Consider the following 14,349-nt stretch of genomic DNA (forward strand, 5'->3'; position numbering starts at 1 on the left):
AGGGTGATAGGGATGTCATTCGTGACAGGTGGTGTCGGTGATGAATGATAGTGTAAGCCTGATCCGCCACACATAACCAAACCTTCAGTGGGTCGGTGACGTGAGACGGTAGATGAAGTTGCAGATCCAGAGGCATTTCGACCATCCACAACATCCAAAGGACGACATCAGGTCATTCTGGATTGTTGATTAATGCATAAAGGCGCACCAAAGCTGCAAAGGGGTTGATGAGGTGCTCCTCATGAATAATGTGATGGATAGCCTCCGCCAGAGGGCAGTAAAGGTGCTCGATAATTAGTTCTTTGGCTGTTGAATATTTGTGTGAGATGGGCAGTGAGAGAATCAAGTCATTGATGAGGTCCGTATGTGCGTGTAGGTGGCTCACCAGGCAGACAAAACAGACGTCGTCATCTGAAATGCTAACCAAGTTTTTGGATTGTCTTTTTGCAAAGCAGGTAGCTTAGGGAACCTGCCAGGTAACATGTTGAAGCAGCACCAGCACATGGAGATTGGTGCATGCAGAGCAGGATGCTTCCTACTCCGGAAGTCCGGTAGCGGTGAACGATGCACCACCTAAGTTCTGTTTGGGGCGGTTGCTGCATGCAGCACATGGTGTGGAGGGAGTGGGTGTATAAGTTGGCATGGTGCGTCCAATCTGCAAGCCCGATGAAGAACCTGGTGCGGGTGTGTAATGGCCGGTGCCGTTGCAACAGCGGACGGACTGCAGTCGCGGCGAAGCCATGGGGTGGGGGGGGAGGAGGGAGGGTGGTTGCTGCTGACTCAGTAACCAGTGCAGGTGGAACAGCTGGTGCCATTAAGAAAGTTGGCGGAAGACAGTCATGGTGCAACCACAGTGTGGCGTCGTGGAAACTGATGTGGTCAAAGCGACCAGCTTCCCCGAAACAGAGTGCTGCGACACTACGTATATTAGAATGTGCTACCCTGTGCTTATAAATGTTCAATTCACAGTTCTGGAACTTCGTTGGTGCATCAAACCATCCCAAAGGTAATGATGTAGATGAAGGATAAACCACAATGTCGTTAAGGGGAAGGTTGTCCACATTGTTGTTAAGCGATGTGCACTGTCCGTGTTGTGGCTGTTGTTGTGCTGCCACGCTAGGCAGTGGCCATATTGTGCCGGGTAAGGTTAGGTGGCCACCGGCATGGGAGGGCATAAATAATTGTTCACTTTTAACCAAATTCAAATCAGGTACACTTGTCCACTCATGGTGGAAAGCCACATAGTTAATGGGGCCCGTTACACTTGCACTGAAAGACAATGGTAGATCCACTGTGGCAGAAACAATGTGGGCTAGCACACGAAGTTCCTAGATGACGAAAACAAGCACAAAATAACTGGCGATAAGACAGTGACGAAGTCGGGGTCACCATTGTGGTTATCACATAGGATCGGTTGGAGATAACACATACTAAACATTAAATATGCATTTATTAATCACTGATATGTAACAGACAAACATGGCAGTAGAACAAGTTACGCACCGAAAGGTGCACTAGAACAAAGCAGTTCAAAGAAGCCAAAGTCACTAAGATAGGGTGCTCTGTGCCAGAAACGCCACAAGGTTATTCATTAATAAAAAATCTATATATTTCAAACATAATTTGAAAAAAAAAATTATGTTAAGGGGCTAAAGCAAGATGGGTCTTTCTCATCTTTTATTACTTTAATTGCTGTGGATTTATGTAGACTGCTGTTTATAATGTCTTGGACCACTAACCATTGTTTCTCTTCATTTGTTGGGTTTGATCTAAATGTTTACAGATGTTAGTGACTGTCTTATCAGTTCCACCAACCATGACTACTTTCCTAGCTTTCTTGATCATTGTTTTGCCACTAATCTGTCTCCCGTCAGTTAACACTCTCCAAAAGATCGGTTTATCTGTGTCCAGAAGATCGAAAGAATTCTAGTTGTTTGATGCAGTTGTCTGACCATGGGTTTTGTACTGCATCACAAGATTGTTTGTCCTCACTGATGGTAATGTAAGTTTAATTTTCCCAAATGACACTGGGCAAATTAAAGTTGTCACCTAGTACTATCAAACGTTTAGGGAATTTCTGTGGAATTTAGGCCATCTTGGACTGACTGGCTGATATGTATGATATGGTTTTTGGTAGAAACATCTAATTATTAACCAAGTCCACCATCCCTTGTTACTCTTGTCCCCATGAGTTCACAATCAGATTCATTTGGGACCTTGTTATTTAAACCTAGTCCTGTAAAGATTTCCACTTCTTGATGTTTTTAATCTATTTTTTTCTTGGTGTTTCTAATCTATTTTTCTGATTTACGATCGTCTACATCTACATTTAAATCTACATTTTGTAAACCAGCTTGCAATACTTCTTCCATTACTCTCCCCCTCCACCCATCTGTTCCATTTGCAAATACTGCATGGTAAGAACAACTGCCAGTAAGATGCCATATGAATTCAAATTGTTCTGATTTTCCTTTTGTGGTCATTTTGTAAGATACATGGGAGAAAGCAGTATGTTACCTGGTGCTTCTTAAAATGTGTGCTCTCAGAATTTTAACAACAAATGTCCACATTCTGCACTACGCCTCTCATGTAACATGTGGTGCAATCTGAGTTGGATGAACGTCTCAGTGATATTCTCACATTTACTAAGTGAATCTATGACAAAATGTGCTGCTGTTCTGTGGACCTTCTCTATCTCCTGTACTAATCATGACTAGTAAGGGTCCCTGGGCTGACAAACACTACTGAAGAATCATTCCAATGAGAGTTTTGAATGCTGCTTCTTTCCTAATGGTTCTTCTGTCGAATCTCAGCCTCTCACCTGGTTTCCAACTAGGTTTGGGGAAAAATAGCTTAGATAGTCATTGACTTTTAATTCTTCACTTAATAATTTCTTGGATGCAATCACAGATGTTAATCTGCCAGGAAGTGTCACAGGTTTGTATGGCTATTCTACTGTAGGTTACACTGGACTAGACATTCTGTATTTGTTCCTCTTTCCAGTAATAAATTTGTGTCAACATTGGTTTCTTGTTTTGAGATGAAAGACTTCGAATGTTTATGAACATTTTGAATTTCAGAATAAACATTTTCAAAGGCATTTTTGTTTGTCTCCCTATCAGAATATACACCCCCCCCCCCTCCCAATTTCATTACTCAGCTTTGAATACATTTCTCCGGTTATTGTTTCAAGACTTATAAATTCTTTTTCCAAGTTTGTTAACTTCACTCTGTACTGTTTGTACATATAGACTCAAATTTGAAATTTTTGTGTCAAGGTGTTCTACAGCATCTTGATTTTCTTCACTCTTAACTGTAATTGATTGTTCCAAATTCAAAACCATTGATTTTGAGCATTCTTTGTTTCTTTGTTCCATAATTCCTAACAAATTTTCACAGATTCAACAACTGCAGCTTGAACTGATTGACCCACCTATAACATCATTCTTTTTATGTCTGAAACTCCTTCTTCTGCCGGTTCAAATGATTCATCCTCCTCCTTCGCCATTACATTAAAGTTCCCCACATGCAACACATCCTCACTATCCCTCACTTGTTCTGATTCAACCTTTGGCTTGCAAATAAGTCATTTTTAATAACTGTTCTTATATAGTTTCATAAACAAAAAACAAAAAAAATCACACAAATATGTCGTCTTTCATACAAATATGTTGATCAAAATATTGTATCACTTTTTCAACCTCATTACGGAGACTTGGAAACTATCTGAGGAAAGAAATGTAGATATCCTAAAGAGTTTTAATATAAAAAGTTTTGTTATTAAAACTGGAATTAACTTGCAGGTCGACAGTTACATCTGCACATGCACAGGGGTGCTTTTAACTGAAACGGCAAATGGTCTCAAAAACAGTTGCAAGATTGACAGTGTCCTAAAAACCTTTGTAAAATTATCCTTGTACGTAATTCTTTCAAGGCCACAATGAATTCTTAAAACCTTGCCTTTCCTCTAACACCAGTCAGCTTAGGGAATTGGATTGTCTTTGTCAGAATTGGTCCCTTCTACAACTTTGTTTTTTTCTTTTTTAAAGTCATACCCATCAAATCAGAAAGAATTTACCTTGCAATGTCTTACTGTGGACAAGTGTCAAGTTGTAGTTTTTGTTGTCTTCAGTCCTGAGACTGGTTTGATGCAGCTCTCCATGCTACTCTATCCTGTGCAAGCTTCTTCATCTCTCAGTACCTACTGCAACCTACATCCTTCTGAATCTGCTTAGTGTATTCATCTCTTGGCCTCCCTCTACGATTTTTACCCTCCATGCTGCCCTCCAATATTAAATTGGTGATCCCTTGATGCCTCAGAACATGTTCTACCAACTGATCCCTTCTTCTGGTCAAGTTGTGCCACAAACTTCTATTCTCCCCAATCCTATTCAATACTTCCTCATTAATTATGTGATCTACCCATCTAATCTTCAGCATTCTTCTGTAGCACCACATTTTGGAAGCTTCTATTCTCTTCTTGTCCAAATTATTTATCGTCCATGTTTCACTTCGATACATGGCTACACTCCATACAAATACTTTCATAAACGACTTGCTGATACATAAATCTATATTCGATGTTAACAAATTTCTCTTCTTTATAAACGCTTTTCTTGCCATTGCCAGTCTACATTTTATATCCTCTCTACCTCGACCGTCATCAGTTATTTTGCTCCCCAAATAGCAAAACTCCTTTACTACTTTAAGTGTGTCATTTCCTAATCTAATTCCCTCAGCATCACCCGGCTTAATTCGACTACATTCCACTATTCTTGTTTTGCTTTTGTTGATGTTCATCCTATATCCTGCTTTCAAGACACTGTCCATTCCGTTCAACTGCTCTTCCAAGTTCTCTGCTGTCTCTGACAGAATTACAATGTCATCAGCGAACCTCAAAGTTTTTATTTCTTCTCCATGGATTTTAATACCTACTCTGAATTTTTCTTTTGTTTCCTTTACTGCTTGCTCAATATACAGATTGAATAACATCGGGGAGAGGCTGCAACCCTGTCTTAGTCCCTTCCCAACCACTGCTTCCCTTTCATGTCCCTCGACTCTTACAACTGCCATCTGGTTTCCGTACAAATTGTAAATAGCCTTTCACTCCCTGTATTTTATCCCTGCCACCTTTAGAATTTGAAAGAGAGTATTCCAGTCAACATTGTCAAAAGCTTTCTCTAAGTCTACAAATGCTAGAAACGTAGGTTTGCCTTTCCTTAATCTTTCTTCTAAGATAAGTCGTAAGGTCAGTATTGCCTCACATGTTCCAACATTTCTACAGAATCCAAACTGATCTTCCCCGAGGTCAGCTTCTACCAGTTTTCCCATTCGTCTGTAAAGATTTTGCGTTAGTATTTTGCAGCTGTGACTTATTAAACTGATAATTCGGTAATTTTCACTTCTGTCAGCACCTGCTTTCTTTGGGATCGGAATTATTATATTCTTCTTGAAGTCTGAGGGTATTTCGCCTGTCTCATACATCTTGCTCACCAGCTGGTAGAGTTTTGATAGGACTGGCTCTCCCAAGGCCATCAGTAGTTCCAATGGAATGTTGTCTACTCCGGGGGCCTTGTTTCGACTTAGGTCTTTCCGTGCTCTGTCATACTCTTCACGTAGTATCGTATCTCCCATTTCATTTTCATCTACATCCTCTTCCATTTCCATAATATTGTCCTCAAGTACATCGCCCTTGTATAGACCCTCTATATACTCCTTCCACCTTTCTGCTTTCCCCTCTTTGCTTAGAACTGGGTTTCCATCTGAGCTCTTGACATTCATACAAGTGGTTCTCTTTTCTCCAAAGATCTCTTTAATTTTCCTATAGGTAGTATCTATCTTACCCCTAGTGAGATACACCTCTACATCCTTACATTTGTCCTCTAGCCATCCCTGCTTAGCCATTTTGCACTTCTTGTCGATCTCATTTTTGAGACGTTTGTATTCCTTTTTGCCTGCTTCATTTACTGCATTTTTATATTTTCTCCTTTCATCAATTAAATTCATTTCTTAAATTTCTTCGTCATCTGCAGAGCTAGTTGGCATATAAACTTGTACTACTGTAGTAGGTGTGGGCTTCGTATCTATCTTGGCCACAATAATGCGTTCACTATTCTGTTTGTAGTAGCTTACCCGCATTCCTATTTTCCTATTCATTATTAAACCTACTCCTGCATTACCCCTATTTGATTTTGTGTTTATAACCCTGTAGTCACCTGACCAAAAGCCTTGTTCCTCCTGCCACCGAACTTCACTAATTCCCACTATATCTAACTTTAACCTATCCATTTCCCTTTTTAAATTTTCTAACCTACCTGCCCGATTAAGGGATCTGACATTCCACGCTCCGATCCGTAGAACGCCAGTTTTCTTTCTCCTGATAAACGGCATCCTCTTGAGTAGTCCCCGCCCGGAGATCCGAATGGGGGACTATTTTACCTCCGGAATATTTTACCCAAGAGGACGCCATAATCATTTAAGCATAGAGTAAAGCTGCATGCCCTCGGGAAAAATTACGGCCGTAGTTTCCCCTTGCTTTCAGCCGTTCGCAGTACCAGCACAGCCAGGCCGTTTTGGTTATTGTTACAAGGCCAGATCAGTCAATCATCCAAACTGTTGCCCTTGCAACTACTGAAAAGGCTGCTGCCCCTCTTCAAGAACCACACGTTTGTCTGGCCTCTCAACAGATACCCCTCCGTTGTGGTTGTACCTACGGTACGGCTATCTGTATCGCTGAGGCACGCAAGCCTCCCCACCAACGACAAGGTTCATGGTTCATGGGGAGGAGTGTCAAGTTGAGTCCACTTAAAATATGAGGTCTGCCGTCAATCCCGGGTATTCTAATTTTCATTCCTACACTTCTTTTTCCTTCATAAATTCAACAGAGTGAGTTTTAAACCAAAAAATAATTCCAGACATACTTTACAGTAATATGTGATGTCTCCACACTCTTCGTTCAGTTCCATCAAAAACTGATTCAGATGACAATGGCAGAATGCGTGTGACATCAGAAATTTTAATATTTGTACCACCAATTTCTTCACATACAAATGCCTGCAAATTCAGCACACATTGCTTCTTAATGTAGAGAATTTATTTATATCTGCCTGAATAGTTTCTAGGGTCCTTTGTTTACATTTAATCAGTTTATACGATTTCTGTTTTTACCACGAGTGAGAATTGTGTGACATGCTGTAGGATCATTAGTTCCAGGGTTTGGTATGATGGGTGCTGTAGTTTCTTTCATTGGGGTGAATGTAATGGCGTGGGAAATGGGGACATAAATGAGGCTCACCAGTGGTTTTGCAGGATCTGCAGTAGAGATAGGAAAATACTGAAACAGGAAGGGAAAATTGCAGCTCTTCAAGCTGACCTAGACAAGGCAAGGGAGGATCTGGACAGGTTAAAGAGGGAGAAGGGTGAACATAGGTGGCAAGTGGCAACAGGTAATAGGGGGAACAGGCAAAGCAGAGCATCAGACAGCTTTGTCATAAATCTTGAAAATAGATTTGGCCTGTTGCCTCAGTCAGAATCAGATGAACCTCATGTAGCAGAAGCTGTAGAAAGGGCACAACAAGCTCTCAAGGACTTGAAAAAAGTACAAAAATTTGTAAAGAGAAAGAAAGTTCTGTTAGGGGACTCTGAATATTCCATAGAGAGTGACCTGGTGAATATAGCATCAGCAACGAAGCATACGGGTGTGGGATTTGTGTCTGTCTTGAGACCATGATCGGCCTCATTTGAACTCTTCCATAGGAAGGGTGAACTTGGAGTTGGAGTGGCTGCTTAGGACGGATATAGTGTATACCTTATTGGTTTGATTCCTGTAGATGCTATCGATAGGTGGGACTACACACTAGGCACGGCCTTCACCTCAATAGGAAAGGGAAGGGAAAATTGTCTGGGTTGATTGCAGAAAACGTAAGGGGGGACACTGTCACAAGTGGTAATATACCAGTGGTCACAGGTGTCAGAAGGATGCCTTTTTTAGGATAGGGAAGGGGGAAAGAAAACGAGTTTTAAGAGAGATTGGCAGACATGCTCAGTTTGAGAAAACAGATGAACAGGAGTCAGATTTTAGCATACAGCTTCCATTTAAACAACGTTTAACAGAAAGTAATCAGAAAATGCCAGTTCATCTTCACCAAAGCAGTTATAATCCCATTAGTGTGCAAAATAAGTTATCTTTATTACACCAGAACATTCCGAGACTCAGAAATAAAGTTGATGAACTACTCATTTGTATCGATGAAATGAATTCATCTAATGAAATTGACATAATCTGCCTCTCTGAACATCAAGTGACGACTGGTATAGATATGTTAGACATTTCAGGATTTAAGCTAGCTTCCTACTTCTGCGGAGTACATATGAATGGAGGAGGAGTTGCCACATTTATTAAAAACTGCCATAAATTCAAGAACGTTGATATTAATAAATTCTGTTTAGAGCAGCATCTAGAAGCATGTGCAACAGAAGTAGAGTTCCATAACAGATCCTATATAATAGTAACTATTTACCGAGCACCTGCAGGAAATTATAGTCTATTCATAAATCATCCAGAAGCTCTTTTGGGTTATTTAACAGGAATAAACAAAGAAATTTTGATTGCTGGTGACTTTAATACAGATTTTCTAATGCAATCTTCCAGTAAACTTTCCAACTAGGATCACTAAATCCTCAAGGACAGCCATTGATAACATTTTTATAGACAAATCAAAGGAACAAAATCATATCATAAAACCTGTTATAAATGGACTATCAGGTCATGACATGCAGCTCCTTGTTTTAGATGTCAATTCTAAGCAGATTATCAAGACTGCCAAATCTGAGTACAGGAGAGTAGTCAATCAACCAAAAATTGAGTGTTTTAGAAGAGTGCTCTAAGATATGAACTGGAAAGATGTTTATAGTGCTCATGACATGAATGAAAAATATAACACATTCATGAACAATGTCAGTACCATGTTTGAAAACTGTTTTCCTCGAAAAGTTATTCAAATTAAACAGAAGCCTATAATAAAACCATGGATTACACAAGGAATAAAGATTTCCTGCAAGACAAAAAGGAAAATGTTTCTGTCGACCAAGGATAGCTCCATTGCTGATGATTTAGCTAAATACAAGGAATACTGTAACATATTAAAAAAAAGTAATTCAGACATCTAAAAAAAATGCACTATGAGAAGAAGATAGCAATGTCAGGGAACAAAATAAAAACAATATGGGTTGGCTGTGATGGCTGGCAGCTGTCCTGCCCAGTTTGTCGTTCTGCCCTTTCTCAGTTGCAATTGAGGTATTTTATCTCAGGCACTACTTCGATTGGTATGCATGACCGCTACCCTCTAATACTGAATGTACTAATTGAGAAATGCATAGCAAAAGTCTGCTTCCAGGAAGAAACATGTGGTGCACTTTGTGACACTTGTGTTGTCAGAGAGTCAGAATGCTGATGCTTTGTAGTTGTTGGTCTGTAAATACATGGTACAGTTATTATTATTATTATTATTATTATTATTATTATTATTATTATTATTATTATTATTATTATTGGGGGGGGGGGTGAGTGGCAAGTCATGTATATTTGGGGAAATATCATGTGAACAGTACAGCAAAAAATGCCTAGATGGAATAAATGTAGTTTAGTGTTAATCCTCTTGCATTTCATTTCTATGCAAGACAAGTGTGAGAAAAGAATGGTTACAGGTAGTGAACAACAATTTGTGAAAAGTGTTCTTGGTATTTTATGACAATTGTTAATCAATGGCCAGGAGGTGAATGACAATGTGGACATTTTCAGCAAAATGGACTAACAGTGAAAATAGCATTATTGGCAAGAATTCTCGAGGTATTTGATGCGGAGAGGTCAGTCAGCAAAGGTAGTAAAATTTCCTGGCCTAAAATATTACATGATCACCCTCCACATGATTCTTACCGGTGTGGTAAGTTAGATGATTAAGCATACACAAATAATTGCCACACATTGTGAGAACTACAGCAGAACAAGCAGAATGCTATTGCTACTCTCTGTCAGGCAAAGTGCAACATGGGCCTCACAATTTCATAAATAGTGATCAACACAGTGCCAATATCAGTGGTTGCCATTTCTGGTAACATTGTGAAAAGTAACTCTCCTGTTCATTAACTTGGGCAATGTATTTTGTGTCAAATTTATAATAATTTTTTTATGTATTGTCAAGAATTCGTAAAACAACAAGAGGCCTGTCATTCTTCCTAACTGTTGTGTGATCAGCAAGCAAACCACATACATAAAAGCATTTACTTTTGCCTTTTGCTTTTGTTTGCAATGTTCAGTGGTTTAGGGTATATTTTTAAATATGGTGGAACTGTGTTATTAGTGGTCAGTGAAATTACAGTTTGCACAACATAAATTTTAAGTATTTTGACTGCATTCGTTCCAAATTGTTCAAGCGTAGACCATGATGACTTCACTGTCAAGTTCCCCGCAACACAGTTATGACAACATATTGTGTAGAACTTACAAGATGGAAAAAGTGTGTTTTAATGTGTATAAAAGATGATGAACTAACATTTTTTACATGTTAATTCAGCTGATAGTTGAGAGCTGTGAATACACTATGTTTTGCAGCAAGATATATTGTGGTTAAGCATTTGTAGACCAGTTCCAGTAAATCAAGTATAATATTATATTACTGTTAAACAATGCTCATTATTAGTAATTTTTCACGTAATTTGTAATTTTTACAGTGTGGTTCTAACAATCTCTCTCATTTTTGCAGGTTGTAAATATAATCGGTACACTATTGAGCACATTTCAGCTCTCGCTTTTTGTTATATACCGTGACCAGCCTGTGCAGGCAGAGTGAAGAGATCGCAGTGAAAGGACACCATCTTTGCACCAAAGAGAAGTGCAATGTATTTATTATTGCTTGTTTATTTTTTGTGTTAGGAGGAGAAAAGAATGAAATGATTGTGCATGATACTTACGACTGAGAAACTTACATCCATGACTGTTTTGTGATAAGATTTTAAATTGACGTACCTGAGGAAAACTAGACATTCTGTTGAAATGGGAAAAAATCTTCCTTCAAATATATGTAATTTTTAAAGGCTTCATGTAAATGGCTGTGAGATAATTATATTTTATATGAGACTATATTTTACTTGTGATTAATAAATTTGGCTTTTATATCTTATGTAGAGAATTATGCTTTTGTTTCTGATAATTTTTTACTTTACAACTTCAGTTTTCTTGTGTATATGTGGTTCACAAAGTATGAAACTCCATTTGAAAGTCACAGTGATTGTTCAGTTCAGAAGATTTTATAAAGGCAATTGACAGCTATTGGTCTTCTCATTGGTTTTAACATTTTCAGATAACTTAATTCTCAAAGAAAAGGGCGATGAGTCATAAACGAAGTGGAAATTCTGTAATGCCACGACAAGATGATGATGGGGGATTCTAATGTCAGAGATGGGAAATAGCTAAAAACATATTCTGCAATGGAAGGCTTTGGTTGTCGTACCAGGAATGACAAGGGTCATACTTTAATAGAATTTGCCGAAAATTACAGCATGTTTACTCTTGTGAGATTTCTGTTCGGTTATAGCCCAAGCAAACACACTCTTTTCTGTAAGACTGTATATTTCAGTACAGACGTCCACATTACAAAAAGTCGTACAGCCTTCTGAACAAGCAAGATGGCATGGGTCGTTAGGTTAACAGAGTCAAAGAACTTGCGACGGTGGAGATGTGTCGTTCGTACTTGAGACGCTCATTCCCTCCCCCCACAGTGTGGAACACAGTGGCAGGAGGGATGTGATGGGGATGCCCAGATCCAGAGGCTGTTGCGGTGGGTACCACACTGAGACGTCCATGTGGAATTCCTGTAGGTGATGTGGGTGGACGAGGTACCGGCCTACGCGTGAGGATGGAGTGGTGTGGAAGGACTGTGTTTCGTGCGTGATTGGCTGGCAACATTTGAACTGTAACCCTCCCTAAGGGGGTTACCATAGCTCAGAGGAGCATGTGGTTGACCCCGCACAGGAGCGGGCAGGAGTGGGCGATCGACTGACGAACGGGTTGCTCGGTTTGGTGAGGTGAGTTATCGTGCAAGCAGGATGAAGATGATGATGTCGTCAATGAGGATGGTGACATCCTCCACACGTTTGGGCGGAATGTTGGTTTGCAGAACGACTAGAGGGGGCAGGGGGAGGAGGTAGAGAGAGAGGGTGAGAACCTGAGGAATGGCGTTGGTGGTGATGCAGGCGCATGTTCAGGATAGGGCTGCAGCAGCATCTCTGAGGGGTTATAGCTTGAACGCAAGTCCTTAGTGCTGGGAGGCTGCATAATGTCGTTGAGCATGAAAGATGCTGCTGGGTCGAGGCGTGCCGGTTTCACGCGGTGGAGGGAAACCGTGGGCGGCGAACCTTTAACCCAGATGTCCATCATGTTAGCAGTGCGATTCATGACCTTGTATGGGCCTGAATATGGTGGGGCAAGTGGGGCCCAGACGATGTCATTGGGGAGAAAAAAGAACTTGCATGAAAGGAGATCGGAGGGCATGTAGGAGCGAGGCTAGATGGGGGTCAGGGAAATGATTGCAAAATGCATTCAGATCTGGCTTATGAAGTAGGTAAGGCGGATGGGATTGCACGGGGGGTAGGTTGTAAAAGCTCCCCAGGGAGGATAGGGTTTTCACCATTGTATTAAAGTGCTTTTATATACCACCAGCATCCACAACAAATGTCGCAGAACATTTCAGGGAAAGTCTTGAGTACATAGGAAGTAAATATCCAAATTATCCATTAGTTATAAGTGGAGACTTTAATCTGGCATCCACACATTTATCGCAGGGGGCAGAAGCAAGGACTCGTGTGAAGTTATTCTAGGAGTGCTCTCAACATACAACCTTGAGCAATTGCTTAGAAAACCAATTCGCGATGGGAACATATTAGATATTTTGGCGACAAACAGACTTGATCTTTTTGAGGAAGTTAATCTAGAAGAAGGTATTAGCGACCATAATGTCGTTGTGGGCTTCTATGTCACTGGAAGAAGAAGAAAAAAGAGAGAGAGAGAGAGAGAGAGAGAGAGAGAGAGAGAGAGAGAGAGAGAGAGAGAAACTAAACCCAAAGATACAGCGTAGAGTTTTATTGTTTGGAAAAGTAAATAAAAGTGTCATTAATGAATATCTTCATAGCCAGCTCCAAGCATTCACTGTGGGACACAAAGATATTGAGCATCTTTGGTCGGAATTTAAAGATATTGTCCACCATGTGCTAGAAAAGTATGTGCCTAGCGAAAATATAAGGGAGGGAAAGGATCCACCTTGGTACAACAAACATATTAGGAAGTTGCTGAGAAAGCAGAGAATTTTGCACAGTCGTTTTAAATGTAGCCACTGCCCCGCTGACAAACAGAAATTATGTGAAATGAAAGCAGCTGTCAGAAGGACAATGAGAGGTACACATTTGAAAGCAATATTTTACCTGCAGATTCTAAAAATAGCCCCAAAAAATTTTTGTCATACATAAATCTATGAATGCTACAAATAATTCAATAACTTCTCTTGCTGACAGTTGGGTAATGTAACATGATGATAAACAGAAACCTGAAATTCTAAACCTAAATGCCAGGAAGTCATCTGACCTAGATGGTATGCCTGTAAGATTATATGTTGACCATGCTACAAATATAGCACCACTCTTATCCATCATCTATCAGAGATCATTGGAACAGCAAAAAGTTCCACGGACCTGGAAGAAGGCCCAGGTCATAGCAATCTATAAAAAGGGTAGAAAACCGGATGTATATAATTACCGGCCAATTTCTCTGACATTGATTTGTTGTAGAATCATGGAATATATTTCGTGTTCAGAGATAATGAACTTTCTAGACTCTAAAAGCTCATCTGCAGAAACCAGTACAGTTTTAGGAAACAGCGGTCATGCGAGACACAGCTGGCCCTCTTTGTGCACGATATACAACAGCCTCTAGATACCGGCTCCCAGGTTGATGCCATATTTCTCGACTTTCGAAAGGTGTTCGACTCAGTTGTGCACTGTCGCTTGCTCCAAAAAGTGCGCGCTTACGGTCTATCTGATGACATTTGTGGTTCAGTAGAAAGTTTTCTAACAGACAGGGAGCAGTATGTCGTCCTGAATGGGGTGACTTCAACAGAAGCTTGACCTCAGGTGTGCCCCAGGGCAGTGTAATAGGTCTGCTGCTTTTTACAATTTACAGAAATGATCTGGTTGATGGTATTGAAAGCGGCATTAGACTGTTTGCCGATGATGCTGTAGTCTACAGGAAAGTAGTATCACACGAAAGTTGTGAACAAATCAATGAGGATTTGCAGAAAATAA

The 14,349-nt window shown here is 40.1% G+C and overlaps 1 protein-coding gene across 2 annotated transcripts in view; it reads left to right on the plus strand.

The window, feature by feature from the left end:
* Positions 1-11,177, plus strand: part of LOC126354237 (sugar transporter SWEET1-like) — a 223,997-nt gene extending 212,820 nt beyond the window's left edge. For both annotated transcript variants that reach the window (XM_050003735.1, XM_050003734.1), the window contains exon 6: positions 10,761-11,177. In XM_050003735.1, the coding sequence (XP_049859692.1) occupies positions 10,761-10,847 (87 nt within the window). In that variant the 3' untranslated portion in view covers positions 10,848-11,177. The remainder of the gene's footprint in view (positions 1-10,760) is intronic.
* The last annotated feature ends 3,172 nt before the right edge of the window (positions 11,178-14,349 follow it).

This window comes from Schistocerca gregaria, chromosome 3, assembly GCF_023897955.1.
Source record: "Schistocerca gregaria isolate iqSchGreg1 chromosome 3, iqSchGreg1.2, whole genome shotgun sequence".
NCBI classification, from domain to species: Eukaryota; Metazoa; Arthropoda; class Insecta; order Orthoptera; family Acrididae; genus Schistocerca; species Schistocerca gregaria.